Below are 23,460 nucleotides of genomic sequence, written 5' to 3'. Positions count from 1 at the left end.
TCAAGCCATCACCACCTCTCACTTCACATTCTCTACAGTGGGTATTTCAGTAGACAGGGAATCTGGAATAGATTCCTCCCATTCCCATTAAAACACACACCCACGAGGTTTGTTTTCCAATCGCTTCTATACAACTCTACTCCTGGCCAGCCATGGAAAATAAAAATAAGCATACTCACACTTTACCACCCAAGTGTTAACCTGCCAGTGAAAGGTTTAATTTTATAACTATGAACCTCCAAATACTATAAAAGTCTACATTACAAAAGAAAGCATTTGTAAAGTACATGAAGTTGGAAGTTGGTTTATATTCTATAGAAAAGATATACAGCATAAAATTAAGAGGTCTCTTAATTGCCTACAAGTTAAATCCTGATAAGCTGAGTTCAAAATAACACTTTAACCTTAAAGTTACTATAAATGCTTTACAAAATTATCTTTAATTAATTAACAATCATTCTACTCTCTCAGCTACGTACTTTCGTAAACCACTCTACTAAGTCTTTTCTCAAGGCTCTCACTCCATAAAAAATAATTAATTCACCAAGACAGGAGCCTATTAAAGGAGAATTAAAAAAGAATTCTCTGTAAAGAATTCTACTACACACTATGAATCACTCCCTAATTTAGGTGTTTTTAAAAATATATTTTAACATCTTGATTTTTTAAGTTAAAAAAGGTGGGAGGACAGATTACATAAATGGTTTCTAACATTTCTACAAGTTTTTAACATATACTAGTCTTGTACTAGTTCAGTTCCATCTGAATATTTCTTTATTCATTCATTAAGTGACTACTACATTATATGCCAGACACAGAACTAAGCAGGAAGACTGAGACACGACTTGTCCTTAGAGGACCCACAGGTAGTGGAGAAGAGAGACTGGTTATATTTACACCCCTGTATGATTAGCATACTCATAAAAGCACACCAATTCAAAGTTTTTTGAGCTGCCAGCAAAAACATAATTAATCTAAAGAGTTTGGTTTTATAATGTGATATAATACTAAAACTAAGAGTTGGGAAACAGTTCTAATCCTGCCTCTGCTAATGTGATGAAGGACCATGAACCTGGAACTTACTGAATGCTGGAACTCAGAGCGCTCATTTCTGAGATCAAAGGGGTTGACCAGTTGATTTCTGAGGTCCCTCTCAGGTTCAACATTCTCTAATTATTTAGAATTTAAATTGATTCTGAAGCTCAGAGCAGTAAAATTTTAAGTTTCTATTTTAGAAAGAAGAGTGACACCAAGTGGAACACAGTCAGAAATACAGTTTGTTTTGTTTTTTTAAAGCTTGTAGCTTTAAAATTACAATCCAATGCACTAATTCTATTACAGTTTAGTAGCTATTTACAATCTAGCACAGATACTTAGAGAGTACTGAAAGGGACAGAGATCTTCAATCAATGACCTAAACCAACCCTTTACTTTCAGAGTCAGGAAGAGTCTCTTTAGGTCTACCAGCTTACTCTTTCAAAACTTGTACTGGGACAAAGGATTAATCTCCAAAATACATAAGCAGCTCATGCAGCTTAATACCAAAAAAGCAAATAACCCAATCCACAAATGAGCAGAAGACCTAAATAGACATTTCTCCAAAGAAGACATAACAGATGGCCAACAAACACATGAAAAGATGCTCAACATCACTAATCATTAGAGAAATGCAAGTCAAAGCCACAATGAGGTATTACCTCACACCGGTCAGGACGGTCATCATCAAAAAATCTAGAAACAACAAATGTTGGAGAGGGTGTGAAGAAAAGGGAAATCTCCTGCACTGTTGGTGGGAATGTAAGTTGGTACAGCCACTATGGAAAACAGTTTGGAGGTTCCTTAAAAAACTAAAAATAGAACTACCATATGATCCAGTAATCCCACTACTGGGCATATACCCAGAGAAAACCATCATCCAAAAAGAAACAAGTACCATAATGTTTATTGCAGCACTATTTACAATAGCCAGGACATGGACGCAACCTAAATACCCATCAACAAATGAATGGATAAAGAAGATGCGGCATATATATATACAATGGAATATTACTCAGCTATAAAAGGAATGAAATGGAGCTATATGTAATGAGGTGGATAGACCTAGAGTCTGTCATACAGAGTGAAGTAAGCCAGAAAGAGAAAAACAAATACCATATGCTAACTTATATGTACGGAATCTAAGAAAAAAAAATGGTACTGATGAACCCAGTGACAGGACAAGAATAAGGATGCAGATGCAGAGAATGGACTGGAGGACACGGGGCTGCAGGGGTGGGGGGGCGAAGGGGAAGCTGGGACGAAGTGAGAGAGTAGCATGGACATATATATACTACCAACTGTAAAACAGACAGCTAGTGGGAAGTTGCTGTATAACAAAGGGAGATCAGCTCAATGATGGGTGATGCTTTAGAGGGCTAGGACGGGGAGGGTGAGGGGGAGTCGTGGGAGGGAGGGGATATAGGGATATGTGTATAAAAAACAGCTGATTCGGGCTTCCTAGGTGGCGCAGTGGTTGAGAATCTGCCTGCCAATGCAGAGGACACGTGTTCGATCCCTGCCTCAGGAAGATCCCACATGCCACGGAGCAACTAAGCCCGTGAGCCAAAAAAAGAAAAAAAAAAAAAAAGAAAAACAGCTGATTCACTTTGGTGTACCTCATAAGCTGGTACAAGAGTATAAAGCAATTATATTCCAATAAAGAGCTTAAAAAAAAAAAAACCCAAAAAACTTGCACTGGTCAATTTAAGACTTCAGTTTCTATGACTCTGCATTAGACTTGTAGATTAATTTTGAGAGAAATGACATCTTTATAATAGAAAAATATCCAACCAAGGTATGATATGTCTTGTATGGCAGCTCTTCTTTTTAAATTCATATATTTAAAATTTATATGTAGTTTAATTTGTTTTTGTCAGAAACCCATACAGTTTTTGCTTTTGGCAGAAAGGTCTTCCCTTCATGTCAATTATACAATTATTCTAACACAACACTGTAAATCAACTAAACTCCAATAAATAAAAAAAAATAAAAATAAATAAAATTATTCTAAACTTTCTTCTATCATCTTCATGGTTTTTTACTTGGTAATCCATTTGACAATGATTTTGGTATGAGCTCTGAGGGAGACATCTTACTTTATTTCTAGCCAGTTATCCCATTAATTTCCCCCCAACGATTTGAAATGCCATCTTTGTATATAGTATGTTCTTATACATACATGTGAGTTTGTTTCTGACTGACCTATTCCATTAATCTGTCATTCTATTCTGGTTTCCGTACTACACTCCTAGTTATTTTTTATTTACAACCCATTTTAATATCTGACAGATTGTCTTCAACCCTCTTCCTTCCTTATCATCATCTTTTTTCAACATTTTCCTGGTCATCTTTACACGTTTATTCTAAAATTTACAATCATTTTGTCAAACGTCCTCAAAAGAGTCTCACTGGGGACTTTGATTAGGATTGTGTTATACTTTAATTCAGTAAGAACTGATACCCTGGGGCTTACTAGGTGGCGCAGTGGTTAAGAATCTGCCTGCCAATGCAGGGGACACGGGTTCAATCTCTGCCCCAGGAAGATACCACATGCTGCAGAGCAACTAAGCCTGTGTGCCACAACTATTGAGCCCATGTGCTGCAACTACTGAAGCCCAAGCACCTAGAGCCCGAGCTCCTCAACAAGAGAAGCCACGGCAATGAGGAGCCCGTGCACCACAACGAAGAGTAGCCCCCACTCACCGCAACTAAAGAAAGCCTGTGCATAGCAGGAAAAAAAAAAAAAGACACAACACAGCCAATACAATTAAAAAAAAAAAACAAAAACTGATGCCTTTACAGATTTCCAGGAAAGTAATATTTACATTAATATTTTAAAATCTTCCAAGGTGTTATTAAGGTCTTGTCTGTCATAAAGGCAAGACTCTTACACTATCATCTATGCAACTAAAAAGATGCTTAAACAGAACGGCACCAAGGACAGCCTCGTTATACGGCATTACAAAACCCCTCTGCCTCAATATCAGTTTGTTTGTGGTCATTCAAGCAGTTATTCAATCTCCCTAATTGTCCTTTCCCCAGTCTGCGTACTTCCATCTTATTCACAAGACTATCATGAGTTACCTCGTCAAATGCTTTGCTGAAGTCTACATCTGCTATTTCCACCATATTTCCTTTACCTACTACTCCAGTCACTTTGTCATAGGAAGAAACCCAGTTAATCTGATCAAATACAACTTGATATTAATGAATCCAACAACTTGATATTAATAAGTCCATCCCAGGCCTAGTGATGACCATTCACCTTCCCAGGTACTTACAAACCATCCTCGCATATTTTAAACCCTTACTTGCGGTGGATTAAGCATACACCATTACTTCTAGAATCAAATGTTGCAAATTTAAGAAAAGAAAGCAGGTGCGGCATAGTTTAGCTACTTTAGAAGAGGAATGGTTCTAAAATATCCAAATCACCCTAATAAATCTAGTTTGACTCCTGGAACGTATATACTGACAAGAGAAAGACCACTCACAGCCTTATTATAGTTGAGAAAGACATTACCTTTGCTCCACAGTCTGCTCCCTTCTGAATGCAAAATCCAATGAACCGTGGGTCTGCCACTTTTACTAATATGTTGTCAACACAATAGACGTGAATGCTCCAAATGCCTCTTTGCTCCATATCCTCCACAATATTCTGGGCTGCAAGAGCCCGATAAAGACCACCGTTCCCATCTGGGAAATAAAACAGCCTGTTAGTAGCACACCGAAACTCATTACAAAGGTAGCTCAAAGATTGTTTTATGTTTCTAAACTGGGATGAAGATCTCTGAAAACCAGTTTTACATTACAGGTCCAAGAAAACTGAATATCCATAAGGAAGGATTCAGGTGTCAAAAAGTTATACTATGTGATTTTGAAGGTAATTCAGCATAAGTATACAGAGAATAACATTATTAATGTAGGACGCGACAACCCCAAAGAGCATACTTCTCTTTTTAACTCAGCCCTTTTAACAATCTGCCCTATAATATGTTGTGAAACATAAAATTCTTTATCAGACAATGATTATTTTATAACATTTCAAGTTTTATTTGTATGATTCAAGTTAGCTCTGTATTTACAGCCCCAAAACTGCCAATTTCATCCATCTCAAAAATAAAAATACATGAGCATTTATATCAAATGATTTGTTAAGCAATCAGATTAATATGAAAGTCTATGGTGATTTAAACTAAATATAGGTGAAAGCCTCTTTCTTCCCCACCTATTTTTTAGTAATGCTTTAATGGACTTCTTCCATCAACAACCTTGGCTACAGCTCAAATGATGACAAAAAAATTAGAAAAGGTCACAAAACAAAGCTAACAACAGTAAACTCTTCCATTAATTAAAAACAATTAAGTAGGGGGGAAAAGAGTTGAGATGACATAAAAGCCTACATCTGCAGAGTACCACTGTAAATACTACTTTTTATTTCCTTTCAGCATTTCCTCCAAGAAGAGATCCACAGAGGAGAATCTGTCGACACTTACTTTTATAGCTGGGGTCACACTTACGGCCACTATATGTGGCTACACAGGCAGCACACTGCTCAATCCGAGGGACGCCATTAGCAACCTACCACTTGCACTACAATTGTGCAGAATGGTGGCCCTAATCGTACTGTGTACGCAGTTCCGTACTTCTCATTCTTACTTAACCTACTGAAACTATTTCACTTTGTCATTTAATATCTCCAAACAATTATTTTAATAGTTTAAGAATTAATGTTACAGATAAACTATAATCTAGCTTCTTATTTTTTAAACAGCAGATGGTTTCCAGTTTTTCACTACAATAAATAATGTAGCCATGAACAATACTATATATAAATACTGGGTAAAGAGAATAAATACTCTGAATGCTACTCAAATTGCTCTTAAGAGCAGACATCCACAGGAAGTATAAAAGCATATCCATTTCACCCATGGGCATTTCCATTTTTTTAAATCATCGCCAAATTGCAAAAATAATTAAAATATTAATTTTAACATCCAAATTGCCACATTAAAAAAATTCAAAACTTAACGAGCTACGTATTGTAAATCAACTATACTTCAAAAAAAAAATTTACTGAGTTGTGTTACCACCATTTCTAGTTGCCATTAAATAAGCATGGTTACACACCTGGAGCCATAGAAACCTTGTTCTTCTCTTCCAAAATAATTTTCCCATCAAAACTCATAGCAGGCAGCATTCCCTGCTGAAAAAAGATTACATTCTCTTTTTTTAAACCAAAGTACTTGTGCTTTGTGAAGAATTCCTCTGTAGATTCCATTGTTCTCCCACTGGTCATTATATACCTTGCAAGAGAAAAGCAGATCTTCTAAGCAATAGTGCTATGTGAACTAGGGCAAAATAAAGTCTTGTCTATTTCTTAAGCTAAAGAAAATTTTTGAGAGCACTGTTTATTGTTTTCACTTCCTTCATCCTTTTCCTGGATAAGGCAGCATTAGCTGCTACCCAAGGGGAATTTCTTTCAGTAATTTCATCAATCCTTATGTATAAAATAAAATCTGTAACAATATTAAAACATACCTCCTGCAACAGAGAGCCTATAACTGGCTCAAGTAAGCATTTTAGAACTCTGTGAAAAGTGTATTCTAAGTTAGAATCTCCTATTCTAATAATAGAGATAAAAGGGTAAATGCAATACATTCTAATTACCTCTTATGGGTCTTTTTACTAAAATTTTGAAATGGAATCTGGGCACTACTCACCCTTTATTTAAAATCGTAAAAGTATAATTATATTTTCTGTTGTTACAAAGATCCAACCCATGCCAGTGTAGCAAAAGAGAAAAAAATTCTATCTAAAACCATAATTAGTGACTACAATAGCTTTTGCCCTTACTAGAATGTAAAACTACATATAAGTAAGGATTTCTGTCTGTCTTGATTACTAATCTATTTCCAGCACCTAGAAGGAGGTACTCAATTAATATCTGTTAAATGAATAAATGAAGAAAATTATATAATTTCCCAGCACAGTCAGTATCTGTCTGATTAACAAATTATCCTGAGAATTATGAACTCTGGGCACAAAAACTTTAGGCATCATGAGTTAGATGGCAAAAGAAGTGACTAAACTGTTCCACATAAGAAAAACAAATTCTGAGCTGTGAGGAGAAAGAAAGAGAAGAAAATCCAAAATGATAATGGGAGGCCAGGGCTGTAAGTAGAATTTTGGCCACTTAAAACACAGATGTTCCTCAAAAATCCCCAAGGGAATCAAAATGAAAAAAATAGTTCACTACTGGCCAATACCCTTCTTAAGAGCTAGAAAAGCTGAGGAAATTACAAGAAGTCTATTTTTAAAGGCACCAGAGAGCTACAAAAGCGACATGGATTGGAACTAAAATTCAAGATAGTGAGACTCTTTCAAAGGAGAGCTAAGGATATGTAGCTGCCTTTTCCTGGGGGCATCTGCTGATCTAGGGTAAAGGCTAGTGGTAGGGAATCTGAGCTTGGACCAGGCAGAAGGACAGAGAATCCAGCAGACCTTTCGTTCGTCACCTGGGGCTAAAATAACAAGATTAGGGACTTCAGGGATTTCAAACACACAGCTGGTCTTCCCCTCAAAACATGCTAACTTCCAAAGCTGCTCTGAGAAAGAGATTCAAAAGCTAAATCAAAACCTTTTAAAAAACAGAGCAGAATTTCCCGTAATTTCTTGGTGTTTAAAAGATGAACACTGGCCAAGATAGGCCCTGAGGACTCAGCATACTAGCAGAGACTGAGAATCCAAGTTTGGCCCACAGCAGAAAAATCAGTGGCGCTTTCAGCTGGCGGGGGGGGGAGGGGAAGAGGGTGGGGTTTCAGGAGGACTAAATAACCCAATACTTAAGGATATGAGTTTCTAGAATGGAGAGAACCCCCAGAGTGCCCACAGCAGTGACTCAAAATAGATCCATACTACAACATCATGAAATTTCAGTTATTAAAGATAAGAAGAGACCCCAAATGCTTTCAGAGCAAAAAGGGGGAAAAAAAAAAAGACTGGAAATCAGAACGGCAATGGACCTCTCAAAACCAATGCTGAAACAATAGAGCAATGCCTTCCAATTTCAGAGGGAAACTGATTTTCAATCAGAAATTCTATACACAGACAAACTACCAATCAATATGAAGTTTCTAGACTGAGAGAACCCTCTGAATACCCAAAGGTACTCAGGTAGAGATTAAAAGTTGGAGGTGAGTATATATTGCTCATTAAGGCTATAGTGATTCCCTAACAAGCTATAATACATATTACTTTTCACATATATAGTAAATTACAGCTCCCAAGAAAATCTGTAGTAACAGGAAATACATTTACTTATGAATAAAGTATATATGCATTCTGAATGTCATAAACCAATATATGTTCAGACACTCTCCCATGAGATATATCTTACCACGGAATGATGCATTTGTTGCCATGATATTTTTCAGCTAACTGCTGAAGCTTCAGGATACGCTCTGCTTGAATCTGAAAAAGTGTCTTATGGGATGGCAAACCGACATCATACATCCCCTTGGGATATGCAACACCAAGTCTTGTCCCCTGCCCACCAGCTAGAAGAAGAACTGCCACTTTGTTCTGAGAAATCTGGAAAAGTCCTAAAAAAGAAAACATTTCTATCACTCTATAATTCAGCACTTTAGGATTACACATACAAAGGCAGCTGCAAAGAGTTACCCTATCTGCCTAAGGCATAAAGAACAAGGAATTCACGAGTAATCATGAATGACTATCTTGCTAATAAAAACATTTTTATTATTAAAAAGTTAAACTTATATAACCCAACCAAATACCAAACAATGAGTAATACACTTTAATGAACTAATAGTTTTTATTCTGATAAGGTTGGAAGGCAAAGACCAAGAGATGTTACGAGTGTTTTACAAGCACTTGACAACTTATTAGATGCAGCAAGAAAGATAGGATAAAAGAAGATCCCTAGGCTGCAGGATGAATGATAATGCTATTAAAGTACCTCTAGCCTATAAGTCAATCAATAATAATAATTAATCAATGAGCATGTAAATATACTAGACAAGCTACCATTCAGTAAATGTAAAGAAAAGAAACCCTGAGATGGGAAAACAGCATAGTACAATGGTTAAGAGGCCAGGCTCTGAAGTCAGGACACCTGGGTTTGAAACCCAACTCAACTGAATAAGCTTAGGGGATGTGCCTGCAAGGGGCATTAGGAGATTTTGTGGGATGGCAGAAATGTTCTATATTTTGATTGGGGTGGTAATTAGAAGGGTGTATAAATTTATTAAAAACTCATAAAACGGGACTTCCCTGGTGGCGCAGTGGTTAAGAATCTGCCTGCCAATGCAGGGGACATGGGTTTGATCCCTGGGCGGGGAAGATCCCACGTGCCGGGTAGCAACTAAGCCCGTGCACCACAACTACTGAGCCCATGTGCAGCAACTACTGAAGCCCGCACGCCTAAAGCCCGTGCTCCAGAACAACAAAAGCCACCGCAATGAGAAGCCTGTGCACCACAACAAAGAGTAGCCCCTGCTCGCAGTAACTGGAGAAAGTCCGTGCCAGCAACAAAAACCCAACACAGCCTAAATAAATAAATTAATTAATTAAAAAAAAAAGATATTGTTAAAAAAACTCATAAAACTAGTGCATTTTATTGTATGCAATTATATTTCAATAAAATTGATTAAAATGCTTTTTTTTTTTAAATGGGCCATCTACTACAGCTCAGAAGGATGTGAAACAGAGTTTTTTTGAAACTGTAAGCAAAACTATAAATGTTACTAAAAGACAGAGGCTCTCAGTTAGGATTTAAAAAAAAACAAAAATAAAATCTTGCCATATGCCATTTCTAAGAGCTACCTCATCACTCTAAGGTGGACAGTTTCAGCACCGGAAGGCAGAGTAGCTTAAGGGAAGAGGTAACATAGAAACTGGCTTTCTGGAAAGCTAGAAAAGCTGTAAAAGGTCAGATGTGATAAAGCAATGGTTCCATTCTTTCATTAAAATTCTCAGAAATTCTATGAACAAGGCAGGCAGCTATCCACAATTGTAGGCCAAGACAGAGGGGGCAGCAGTGGCTAGTATCAATTTTTTTTTAATATCTTTACATAATGTCAGTTTGTCTAATTTACCAACTTTATGCTGTGTGTTTTTGATATATTAGGCTTTCCTACAGCTAATATACTAGTACATTGTAAACGTAAATATTCTTAACAAGTCCATTATAAAATCAGAATTGTCCAGACTCTACAATCTGTCTTCACTAGTAACTAAAAATAGCCAAGGATGTTATGCAGAAACTTTCTACCAATTTCTTCAATCAAAAAATTTAAAAGCACATTTAGATATTTCCATAATTTTCACCTTTGATATGGAGCTGAGAGCTTAGGTACCTAAGAATTAATTTTCTCTCTTCCTTGCTTATAACTAGATTGTCCTTGTTCTTTTCTCCACAGCATTTCATTGTACCTTATCAGTTTGAAAATAAAATATCAGGGGGTAATGTTAGACCCCAAAATAGTAACTATAATCTAAGAGGTAGGTATAATTTTCCCCATTTTAGAGATAATAGGCTCAGAAGTTAAGGATCTTGCCTAAGGTCACACAGCTAAAAAGTGTGAATCAGGATTAGAACTTGACTCTGGGGCCTATTCACCAGCACTGCACTGCCTCCAGCAGGCTCTTAAAACACCCAAACATTTAACAGACAAATTACACAGCACCATAATTTTTTAGGGGTAAACTGTCCTTCCTATTTCCTTCTTGCCCTTCCTTCTCTTTCCTACTGAACTGATGTGAGGCTGTGCTGCCTTTTCTTATCTATCTTACCCATCACCATATACGGAAAAGCTGCTGAGCTGGGAAGAGCCCACATTCTCCAAAACTTGCCAAACACTGAATTTCCAACAACATTCCAGCTCTGTGTTGCCCTTAAACAAGCCCCACAACCACCATGTAACAAAGACTGGCTGAGATGAGGCAATTCGAAGGGAACAGGGAACCATATGAAGCAATTTTGAAAACTGTTTTACATGTGGTTACTCCTTGAGTTATCAAAGAAACTATGGTCTCTAGGAAATAAATATAACTCTGCTGTCACTGACCCAAAAAGCATTATTTTAAAATACAGGTCCTCAATCCCTTACCTAAACCAGATTTATTTCAGAATTTTCAGAATTTTATTTCAGAATGCAGAACTCTTCAAAATTTAGAAAAGGAATATAGTACATAGACAGTATGTTATATTTTAACTCAGCAGATCTGAGACAGTATCTTATCACATTAAGTGAGATTAAAAAAAAGTTTATCAATACTCTCATGTCCGTTCAGGTCAGGTTTTGCACCATTTTAGAAAGGCAGACTGGACTTCCCTGGCGGCACAGTGGTTAAGAATCCGCCTGCCAATGCAGGGGACACGGGTTTGAGCCCTGGTCCGGGAAGATCCCACATACCACAGAGCAGCTAAGCCCATGCACCACAACTACTGAGCCTGTGCTCTAGAGCCCGCCAGCCACAACTACTGAAGCCCTCGTGCCACAAGCCCATGCTCCGCAACTAGAGAAAGCATGTGCGCAGCAACAAAGACCAAACACAGCTTACAAATAAATAAGTTAATAAAAAAAAAAAAGAATGGCAGAGAAATAACTTCAGTCTGTCTGGACCCTCACATGATACCAAAGCTGTTGGAATCAAAAATATTTCTAAACACATTCCCCAAAAGCCCCAGATAAATATTCTGGACACAAATGTCTTTGTTCTTTTTGTACTATTTTCTTTATAGAGCACATGTGTTTTAAGTTGTTGTACTGTTAATGTGGCTCTAATGATCCTTCCTGCCTTCTTACTTTTACCTTCAGTCCAAAAGTAAGTTATTTCTCTGAGCTCCCTTACCTGTAAAAGGTAAGAGCCACACTCCCAGAGTCAGCTCCACGTCTCAGCTCCTGCTCGCCAGATGGCCACCCAACACCCATCAGCACTTTGCACAGGTTCTTACTAGTTATCAAAATATCACTGTACAACCTTTTCTCTTCCTTGCATCAGTTCCCTAAACTACTGCTTCATTCCAGATTTCCAAATGTTTCCGTTTTATAGCTTTGCTAACCAAAAGCTGATAGTGGCCTCTTTCTTCATTCAAGTAAATGGCATGTGTTTGTTTACTAAGCCCCTGACTACCATACTTTCTCCAATTCTTCTTTCCATCTATGTCTTAAAAGTAGCATTGAGACCATGCTCTCCAGGTATACATTTCCCCGCAGATCTACATTTACATCTCATCTCCATCTAGCCACAACTACTATGATGCAATCCATAAATATCTGTGATAAAAAGATGTCTGCATTAACTTCTTCCTGCTTATGCATCTCACTTATGAGCAGAGAAAAACAAGAGGAAAGAAAGCTGTCCCTAGAGTATCAAAGCCAGCTGCAATACAAGAACCAAATGCAGCCACAGCTGTGGTTAACAATATTAAATCCTGTTGGGCTGAAGTATTCATCTACTTCATCTGTGTTACTCCAATAAAACTGCAACATTTATCAAAAGTGTGTAACATATATTAGTATCTGTCTTATAATGACAGATAAAATACTTCTTGAAATTAAGCAGGCCAATAAAATTCAGTAAGCCTTTTAGTTACATGGCAATATACATGATTTCAAACTGTATGTGTCATAATGTAAATTTTATATGGGCAGCACTGCACCTATTTGAAAAATGTTAGCTGATTATAAATGTACTTAACCCATGTGACAATTAAGAAATTATGAACTTCTACTTCAAAACTCTTGCAAAAATATGGGGAAAAAAAAAACCCTTAAAGTACATTACTGTATCATCTTTTCATTATAGGACACAAGAGTTAAGCACCTTCCCACAAAAGGTCAGGACTTAACACACACCATATCAGAAGTTTAAAAAAAAAAATCAAGCCAGAGTGAGCCATTTCCAGGGCAGAGGTATAGCTCTCTCCTTGGAAAGTCATGCATGTGAGCCCAACAGAGTCTGAGCACTTTTCCTGATAACATTTACAATAAACAGAAAGAAGAATTTACAGTGGCCTCTAACAGGTCAACTGCTTCCTGGATAACTTCCTGCTTGAACTGGTTCCTTTCATACATACTCTTTGATTTGGGCATGTGCCTGAAACAAGGAGGTTGGCATAGGTGCTTCTGAAGTAGAGCATCGCCAGAACTTTCTATCTAAACTGTCAGCACTCCTGGACAAAAGGTGGGGTAAACAGGCTATTCAACTGCTAGAAATAAAGACTATACAAGAAAGAGGAGGGTTCTGCAGCTCAGTGGCGGCTAAGTCCTCTGTTCAGCAGGATGGGGTTTGTGAAAGTTGTCAAGAATAAGGCCTACTTCAAGAGATACCAAGTGAAATTTAGAAGACAGCGAGAGGGCAGAACTGACTACTATGCTCGGAAACGACTGGTAATCCAAGATAAAAATAAGTACAACACACCCAAGTACAGAATGACAGTTCAGGTAACCAACAGAGATATTTGTCAGACTGCTTATGCCCGTAGAGAAGGAGACAGGATAGCTTGTGTAGCTTATGCTCATGAATTCCCAAAGCATGGTGTGAAGGCTGGCCTGACAAACTATGCTGCAGCGTATTGCGCTGGCCTGCTGCTGGCCCACAGGCTTCTTAATAGGTTTGGTATGGACACAATTTATGAAGGCCAAGTCAAGGCGACTGGAGATGAATACAATGTGGAAAGCATTGATGGTCAACCTGGTGCCTTCACCTGTTACTTAGATGCAGGGCTTGCCAGGACTACTACTGGGAATAAAGTTTTTGGGGCCCTGAAGGGAGCTGTCGATGGAGGCTTGTCTATCCCTCACAGTACCAAATGGTTCCCTGGTTATGATTCAGAAAGCAAAGAATTCAATGCTGAGGTACACTGAAGGCACATCATGGGGCAGAACATTGCAGATTATATGTGTTACCTGACTGAAGAAGATGAAGATGCTTACAGAAAACAACTCTCTCAATACATAAAGAACAACGTAACTCCAGACATGATGGAGGAGATATATAAGAAAGCTCATGCTGCAATACGAGAGAATCCAGTCTATGAGAAGAAGCCTAAGAAAGAAGTTAAAAAGAAGAGGTGGAACCGTCCCAAAATGTCACTTGCCCAGAAGAAAGATCGGGTAGCTCAGAAGAAGGCAAGCTTCTGTAGAGCTCAGGAACGGGCTACTGAGAGTTAATAAACCAAACCACAATTTCTATGAAGATTTTTCAGATAAAGAAAATAATAAACTTATTGACTAAGTATCCAAAAAAAAAAAAAAGAGGAAATATTTAAAGTCTTTAATTTTTAATCACATTTTACAGGTGAATCAATTATTTTATAGATTAACTATTTCCCCAAAATATTAAGCAAAAAAAGTAGACTAATAAGGGAAATCTCTATTTGAACTCATTTTAGATACTGGGGGATTATTATGAATTTCATTAGCTATAATGATGGCATTGTAATTAGGAAGAAAATGTCCTTATACTTAAGAGATGCATGCTGAATTTTATGAGGGTAAAAAATAAAATAATGTTGGACTTCCCTGGTGGCACAGTGGTTAAGAATCTGCCTGCCAATGCAGGGGACACAGGTTCGATCCCTGCTCCAGGAAGATCCCACATGCCTTGGAGCAACTAAGCCCATGTGCCACAACTACTGAGCCTGCACTCTACAGCCCACAAGCCACAACTACTGAGCCCATGTGCCACAACTACTGAAGCCCACACACCTAGAGCCCATGCTCTGCAACAAGAGAAGCCACGGCAATAAGAAGCCTGCGCACCACAACGAAGAGGAGCCCCCACTTGCCGCAACTACAGAAAGCCCGTGTGCAGCAACGAAGACCCAAATGAATAAAATTTGAAAAAAAATAAAATAAAATAACATGATTTGCCTTAAAATACTACAGCAGAGAAAAATAAAAGAGGGATAGATGAAGCAAAATGAGCAAAATTTTGATGATTATTTAAGGTGATGCATATGTGGAAGTTCATTACACTATTTTTTGTCTCCAAATGTTTCCAAATACACTTGAAATTTTTCATAATAACAAATTCTTAAGCAGGCTGCAAGACATATACATAAACTATAATCCTAATGTGTATGTGTGCATACATAAGAAAATACTATAAAATATTACTAGTGAGTATTTCTGGATTGTGGGGACAGGAGAGATTTATCTTTTTTCCTTTGTAATTCTTAGTATTTTCCAACTTCTCCAAAATAAGTATGTGTTACTTTTAAAATAAAACAAATCTATTAGAAATATCACTGCACTAGATTTCAGAAAAGGCAGAGGAGAATAATGTTAGGAATACATTTTTCCTAAATAATCCATTTACCTTTCTACCACAATGCTATATAGCAGGGGTCCTCAGCCCGTGAGGAAACAGGGCACATGGCAAGAGGTACATGCTGGGCAAGCAAGCAAAGCTTCACCTGTCGCACTCTGCTGCTCCCCATCACTCCCCGCCACTCCCCATCAGTGCCCGCTGCTCCCCATCAGTGCCCGCCGCTCCCCATCACTCCCTGCCGCTCCCCATCACTCCCCATCAGTGCCCGCCACTCCCCATCACTCCCTGCCGCTCCCCATCACTCCCCAGTGCTTCCCATCATTGCCATTGCTCCCCACCACTTGCATTACCACCTGAACCTTCTCCCCAACTCCCCATCCCCTGCACTCCCATCTGTGGAAAAACTGTCTTCCATGAAACAGGTCCCTGGTGCCAAAAAGGCTGGGGAGTGCTGCTATATAGATTAATTTTTTTAATGTCTCATAGACAAAAAAGGGCTAGCTGAATACTAATTTGTTATAACATAAAATTAGAAGATTATTTTGTGTCCAGTTTAAGCATGCATTTCTTTAAAAAAAAAAAAGAGATTTTTTTTTTAAGCAAACCTATTTCCCAGTGTAAATATCTTTAAAATGATATTCTCATCGAAGCTTCTAAATTACTTCTTTCAAGAGCTCGGTTTTATACAACAGAGATTTTTCAGTTACTCCTCTACATTCCATTTTCTACCACTGGCGAGAACACTTTAAGAAGTAAATAAAAACAAGATCTCTCTTCAATAAGGAGCACAGTGGTCGTTTATGTATTTATCCTTCAGCACTAATTTTCCACCCTAGGTGTTAAAATGTCTAATGTCAACAGCCACCAGACACTTTGAAATTACTGCACAATGCTTTTATTTTCCCTATTCTGGGGCAGTGGGATGGGGCCAAGGGCAGCAGAGGGGGTAGGGAGGGTTGTCTTTGATACAATTATTGGGAATTTCCTACTATCAGAAATAAGGCATCATACTTTTTGCAATGGCAATCTCTCTCCTTTGATAACTTACTGCAGAAACTTCATTTTGTTATGACTTTGCACACATACTGCAGTCTCTGTCTAAGTGAAAAGGATGTAATGTCAGGTATGAAGTCTCCTTCTCCACCCCTACTGCTTAAGCTACAAATAAACATTGCTCCCTTGACAGCAAGCCAAAAGGAAGTTTGCTTTGCACCTTCTTATGCTAGACTTGCTTTTAATAGTTCTGGACTTTAATTTAAATGAAAAGTCATAAACGTGGACTTTTGTTCCACGGATTCCAACAAAACGGGCATAAGGAAGACTCAAGTACAGGAAGTCACGACTGTGCTCATGGACCCCACTGCAGCAGGCCAAAGCTCCAGCTTCCGTAAGCGTGGGTTCCAAGACTGTATCCCCAGAAAATCACAGGGAGAAACACAGGCACCAGGGCTACCAGAGGTGAAGAAGAGGCCCTGTGTGGCTTTCGGTCTGAAGTAGTGGCCTTTTTGAAACCCAGGAGGGAGGGAAGGATTAATGACTCCAAAGTTAGTGGGGGTCGCAGTGTCTGCACAGCCCTGCATTCAGAAGGCTGCATCCGCAAGTCAGTCTCTCACGCCCAGCTGCAGACCCTTGTTCTAGGTAAAAAGCTGGCTTAGCCACTACCAAGCATTTCAAATCTGAAAGGGCCCTCCTTGAAGGTCATCCAATTATTTTCAATGTTTTTAATCTTCAAACCCTTTTAAGTAAAACCTCATGTAAACAGGTTTATTTGTTTATGTATCAAACACATAAAACACATCAAAGGAGAAGTTCTCCTGGAGTGGGGAGGTGAAGGGGTTGGAGACCTACCTGTTTAGTATCTGTTCCCCCCTCCACAGTCTCACCAGCAGTCGAAACCCTAGAGGTCTTGAGAACACAGTTTGAAAAACAGGAGATATGTAAACCCAGAGAAAGACATGAAGATAATGGCAGAGATGAAGGTTGATAATGGCAGTTATGTCTCTTTTCTGGGGGGTTGCAGGGAGTGCCATAAAACAAACACAGCCACAGTGTGGTGTAAATATAGACTATAAAACATACCTATAAAAGCAAATATGTACACAATCATTTCTAGGCGGCAATGTAGGCAAATAAAAACATAGATTTGATGAGGTGATGGGCAATTTCCCCACAGTATCTCTGATACTTTGATATTATTTTTACAATAAAGCAATGTTTTTTAAAAAGGGAAGAAAAGTATTCATCCAACCTGTTTATTCTACAGCTGAGGAAATGATGTCCACATGTGACAAGAAGCTGTACAAACACTCAAGGGCCTGGGCCGCAGCATCTAGTCACTTGCACTTACAGAGGAGTAGTAGATTATAAACACCACAGTTCTCAACCCCACCAGAAAAACCTAAGTTTTGGCTATTTTGCCATTTTCAAAAGCACTCATTAGTACTAGTTACGGAGACAGACTTTATGATATGCTTTAGAGCAGGGGTCCCCAACCCCCGGGCTGCGGACCAGTACCGTCCACACCCGTCAGGAACCAGGCTGCACAGCAGGAGGTGTGGTGAGCGAGCGAGGGAAGCTTCATCTGCGCCCCCCTTGGCTCGCTCATATTACCGCCTGAACCATCACCCCCACCCCAACCGTGGAAAAACTGTCTTCCACAAAACCAGTCCCTGGTGCCAAAAAGGTGAGGGACCACTGCTGTAGCTGAAAAAGCACTGGGGAAATTCAACAAACATTTATCGACCAACTTATAACTGCAAGACACTGTTCTAAATGCTATGCGACATACACAGACAACTAGGACATGGGCTGCTCTTTAAGACTGTACAATGTAATGATGAAGACAGACAAAAACAACCCTTATTATAAGGAAGAATGAAAGAAGAGCATGGGCAAATAATTTCAACCTGGGATACTAAAGAAAAGGTGACAGACTGCATATGGGTGGTGAATCTTGGAGAATGAGGGTAAGTACCCCAAGTGGCAAAGCCACCTCACTGCACACTTCCAGGAGGTGGGTGAGGGGTAAAGGCAAGACCCAGCTAAGGACAAGCACAAGCAAAGGCAGGAAAGGCAGGACAGAATGTTCAGAAAAAGGGGAAGTACAAGGTCCCGCTGAAAGGTGTGGGACAGTAGGAGTGGAGAGAAACATAAGAGACAAGATTGGACAGGGCCGGGTTAGGGAAGGGTTTTGGAGTAAGCCAGCATACACTGAAATATTTCTGAAGCTGGTGCTTCAGAAAGGGAAATCTAATAGAAGTGTGGTCACTGAGAAAGAAAAGAGACTAGAGGCAAATTATGACTCAAATGAGAAGAGCCTTGAATCAGGCACCAGAAATGAAAAGAGAATGGAGGGACTGGCAACGGGAGCCACCACAGCATCTGTCACTCTCAGATCAGTCACCTGGTTTAAGGGTTAGGGGAGTCAAAATATTAATGTTACTTTAATGGTTTTAGTATATCTCATAATAAACCTTAGAGCAGATCTTCCCATGCTCTGTACCTTCACTTTCCCAGGCCTGTAGCTGATCTTGATCCCTCGTGGCACTGCCTAGCACCTCTCGAGGGACAGGTTCCATTCGCGCATCCACCTTCTCTGGCTGGGAAGAATGGTTAAATCCTTCAATGGCCTTTTGGAAAAAGAAGTTCAGCTCCTCAAAGTTCATGGCCTGGAGCTCTGCATAAAGTTCTACCTGTTGGGCTTCTTCTAGCTCATCCCAGAATTGCAACAGGTGTTCTTGCCCAGCTTTGGACAATCTGAATTTGAGGTCTTTGACATTCATAATGCTCTGGTGGTCAAGTTTTGTGATAACTGGGGTGTAATTTCTGCACCTGTAAACCTGAAAAAGAAAAGGAATCAGCAGCAGGTCAAAGTCCAACCTCGAAATCTGAGATTTTTCCTGCTAAAAATAAGTACACTAAAAAACAAACAAACAAAAAACCTTGGGAGTTCCCTGGCAGTCCAGTGGTTAGGACTCAGCTCTTTCGCTGCCAGGGCCCGGGTTCAATCCCTAGTCAGGGAAGTAAGACCGTGCAAGCCATATGGCGAGGCCACAGAACATTTTTTAATAAAATAAAAATTTTTTTTAAATTTAAAAACCCTTGATGTTATGGAAATCCTGCCTTTCCAGCATGATCATACTCATGAGATTAAACTTGTAAGATGATGCTAATTATTCTTATATACCAGGCACTGCACCAAGTACTTTACCTACGTAGTCTCATATAATTTTCAACAGCTCTATGACATAAATACTATTATCATCATTGCTTTACAGTGGAAGACACTGAGGCACAGAGAGGCAAAGCAACCCAGCTGACTGGTGAAGGCAGGCCAACTGATTCCAGGGCTCTAGTTGCCTCTATACTACTCCTCTGACCACTAAGCTACTACTGAAAGAACACCTGACTGCTTAATATTTCAACCCTTCTCCTTTTATCTCTAAGGCCAGAAAGACAGAATTCCAAATACAACAATATCAAGAAGACAGGAACACCTATAATCAAAAAAAATACATTTTATTTCAATAGCAACTTCTCCAAAGAAGCAATAAAATACATCCACTGTCTTTATTAAGAATTGAGCCCTAAAGGACATGCAATACACACCTAACAATCAAGGGATAAGACAACACTTTTTAAGAGCATTCCATGATAATCCAGCAAAATATTACAGTGCGTAGTCATAAAAAATAGGCGAATGAGTTAATATTTAATCTACTCACCTAACATAGATAAACGCAAGAGAAGACAGGCATTGTCCAAAAAGAGTTCACAAGGGAAGTATGGTCTAGCTGTGCCTCAAGGGTTGAGCGATTATAGATAAGATTAGGAAAGAAGCAGAGCCTGGTGGCCATGAGAAGTAAACATGTGTAGGACGGAGAGCAGTAAGAAAGTTGAAGTTTTATGTAGAATGATGGGAAATGATGTAGGTTAGGGCTAACCCATGAGGAGCCTCCATTTCCTCGCCTGTAAAGTGCGATTAATAATACTCTCTACCTCATGAGAACTACTAAACATTAAACACCATTTACAAACTCAGGTTAAGAGAACTTACATCTGTGGGTCCCCTCAAAGGGCAGTAACAATGAATGATAACATATTTATGACAGCACAATTCTTACTGCTTTATAGACAGCTGTTCATTTAATTCTCAAAACAATTCTAAGATACTGCTATTGGGATTACTTTACAGAGGAAGAAACTGAGCCACAGAGATAACTTGCACAAGGTACAGACCAGTAAAGCGAGAGAGCTGGGATTCCAACCCTGACAGCCTGACTCCTAAATTCATGCTCTTAACCATTATGCCATACTGCCTTCTCAGAAGAAAGAAGACTGTACTATCTCCATGTGCGTGTGTATGTGAATGTGTGTGTATGTGTGTAAAAGAGAGGTGTGGCAAGAGAAAGAGAAACAGATAATTTGTACTTTATTCAGAAATATAGGGACTTCCGAGGTGGCACAGTGGTTAAGAATCTGCCTGCCAATGCAGGGGACATGGGTTCACTCCTCGCTCCAGGAAGACCCCACATGCCGTGGAGCAACTAGGCCCGTGCGCCACAGCTACTGAGCTTGCACTCTAGAGCCCGTGAGCCACAACTACTGAGCCCATGTGCCGCAACTACTGAAGCCCACATACCTAGAGCCAGTGCTCCACAACAAGAGAAGCCACTGCAATGAGTAGTCCCTGCTAGCCGCAACTAGAGAAAGCCCGTGTGCAGCAACGAAGACCCAATGCAGCCAATAAATAAATTTATAAAAAAAAAAAAACATACACACACTTGATGTTCTTATATCTGACTCAATTTGCAAAACTGAGTTCATAAGCCAATATAATGGAGAAAGGAAGAAAATGCACCAGGCAATTAGGAGAGGAAATTTACAGGATGAACCAGATATAACCACCTCCATGCCACAAAAACAGTATCATTTTCTCCATTAACTCTGATAAGAGGTGTGTCCGTGTGTGTGTAATGGTAAGCAGTATTGAGTAAGAGAACTGGATTTTTGTTTTGACAACCAAAGTCTGAAAAAGTTGAAGATCTAGAAATTATGACAGAACTTGCTATATGCCCATAGCAATGCATCTGCATCAAAACCAATGACATATTCAGGGGCAGTCCACCATTATCAAATATACCTTTATTAGAATTTAAATTCCAGTATAAAAGATATCCATTATTTCCCCTTCCTTTTCTGGTCTCCTTCCTACCCCTATTTCTGCAGCTATATTATACCCCCAAATTGATAAGTAAACCTCTTAGAGCTTTCGAAAAATAGTCTTGGGGAGGAACCATAACCATTGAATCCTTTAAAATGCTTCACAGCATAGCCTATCAAGTCTTTTTCAGCCCCAGCTAAGTGAGCCAACTTGCTAACAGGGAGGGAATAGAAACTGCCTTCACTTTCCTACAAACCCTTCGGTCCACACCTAGTTAATTTCACCAGAAAGCCTTAAAACTAAAGGCACTACATAATAACATACACATTATTATAATCACTATTACCTGATTTCAGATTTCATAAACCATGTACAAATAATTATAGCACAGCGTCAGGCCAAACAATAAAATCTTCAGGAAACCATATGTTTAGCACATGTGTGCTCTGAACCCTCCAATCCCATCTGTCTGCTTGGCCAAGCCACGGGAAACCTAGAAATTTCAACCCTCTCCCATTACCAGTATTGACACAAAACAAAAGTGGCAAGTAGGTTCTGTCCCTCTCTCACGTCCCCACAGGTATCTGCAATCCTTCCTGTCAACGCTTTCAGGGTCTTTTCCTCCTATATTCAAGACACCCCAACTCACTCCCATCGGACAGTTCCAACGACTGGTCCCCAGCGTAAGCCCCCCAAGCTTGGCACCACCGTCGGCCAGGCCCTAGCCTGAGAACCTCAAGGCCCCCATCCCAGGTCCAGGTGAGGCTCCGCTCCCCACCGCTGGACCGACCCCTGATTCCAGACGCTGCCCATCTGGGGCGCCCTCCTGCCAGCACTCCCAGCGGGGTCGCCGAGCTGAGAAGCGCCGCGGGGCACACGGGAGCGGTGTGGGTGGGCAGCGGCTCCTCGGCGCGTGCCAGGCTGCCGGCTCCGGGCACGTACGCGCGCCGCGAGTCCACGTCGCACGCGCGGTCGTGGAGGCGTGTGCGTGGCGGACCAGGCCCCCCGCCCGCCCCGGGTCCTGCCGCCGCCTCCAGGGCGGCGGGAGAAGGAGACAGCGACCGGGCTGGGAGCCCCTCACCTCCGTCAGCGCGACCACAGCTTCGCCCGGCTCCGGCTCCTTCGGCGCGGCCACTCGTCGGCGTCCAGCGCCCGCTCCGAATATATACCCTCATCCGGGGGGCCGGGGCGGCGGGGCGGGCCGGGCCGGGCCGGGAGCGGGGGCCAGGGGGAGCGCCGGCCCCGGCCACCCCGCCCCTCCGTCGCCGCGACGAGTGGCTGCCCGCGCGGGGAGGAGCCGCAGCCACCGGCCTCGACACGTCAGCGCCGCGAGCGCCAGCGGCGAGGCGGGTGCAGACGCGGGAGGCGCGAGGGGGCGGGGCGGGACCTCTAGCGTCACTCATTCTCCGGCCCAATGGAGACGGCGCGGGGGTTCGGGCGGCAGGCGGCCCCGCCCCCAGCGCCCTCGCGGCGGGGAGGGGCGTCCTTTGCGACCGCTGGGATGAACAAGGCCCCGGGCCCGCGGAGGTACCGCTTCCCGGTCGTGAGAGCCCTGATGGCCCCGTGTGGTGCTTCGAGGTGCCAGCCCGCGGCTCCTAGTCGTCCCTGTGGCCCAGCGGCTCAGGGCGGACCCCGCTTTTCCAGAACGGACCGCGGAGCTGGGCGGAGAGCTGTGTCTTCCGGGTGGCGGATATCCGACCGCCCACACGGAGGGCTGCGAAGGCGCGGCTGCCAGCGTCTCGGCGCGGAACCCAGGGGCGGGCCTGGCGAGACCTGTGATCCTGCGCTTATCGTGCCTCTCGAGGTGGCCAGATAGGCAGGGCCCTGAGCGTCTTTCTGTGTCATGGTGTTTGGGTCCCAAGCACGTGAAGCCAGACCCGTTTACCTTTGCACAGATGGACACACACACACACACCGTATTAGCTAATCTTAGGAAATGAAAACCGCGCCGTTGA

At 41.0% G+C, this 23,460-nt stretch overlaps 1 protein-coding gene and 1 pseudogene across 8 annotated transcripts in view; one reads left to right on the top strand and one right to left on the bottom strand.

The window, feature by feature from the left end:
- The window catches only part of UAP1 (UDP-N-acetylglucosamine pyrophosphorylase 1), a 33,558-nt gene extending 10,715 nt beyond the window's left edge, over window positions 1-22,843 (bottom strand). Inside the window, exons 1-5 of one of the 8 annotated variants that reach the window (XM_057728105.1) lie at window positions 22,587-22,843; window positions 18,845-19,181; window positions 8,438-8,642; window positions 6,169-6,344; window positions 4,562-4,734 (exon numbers count right to left, since the gene is read on the bottom strand). In XM_057728105.1, coding sequence (XP_057584088.1) covers window positions 4,562-4,734; window positions 6,169-6,344; window positions 8,438-8,642; window positions 18,845-19,124 — 834 coding nt within the window. In that variant the 5' untranslated portion in view covers window positions 19,125-19,181; window positions 22,587-22,843. Of the gene's footprint in view, window positions 1-4,561; window positions 4,735-6,168; window positions 6,345-8,437; window positions 8,643-18,844; window positions 19,182-22,283; window positions 22,427-22,586 lie in introns of those variants that run through there. The other 7 variants (XM_057728101.1, XM_057728106.1, XM_057728104.1 and 4 more) reach the window with 7 other exon arrangements.
- LOC130849306 (60S ribosomal protein L5-like) lies at window positions 13,314-14,240 on the top strand (annotated as a pseudogene).
- Window positions 22,844-23,460: the final 617 nt, after the last annotated feature.

The sequence above is a fragment of the Hippopotamus amphibius genome, chromosome 3, assembly GCF_030028045.1.
Source record: "Hippopotamus amphibius kiboko isolate mHipAmp2 chromosome 3, mHipAmp2.hap2, whole genome shotgun sequence".
Taxonomy (NCBI): Eukaryota; Metazoa; Chordata; class Mammalia; order Artiodactyla; family Hippopotamidae; genus Hippopotamus; species Hippopotamus amphibius.
The sequence above is the reverse complement of the archived record's forward strand: the minus strand, read 5'-3'. Positions and strand labels throughout refer to the sequence as shown.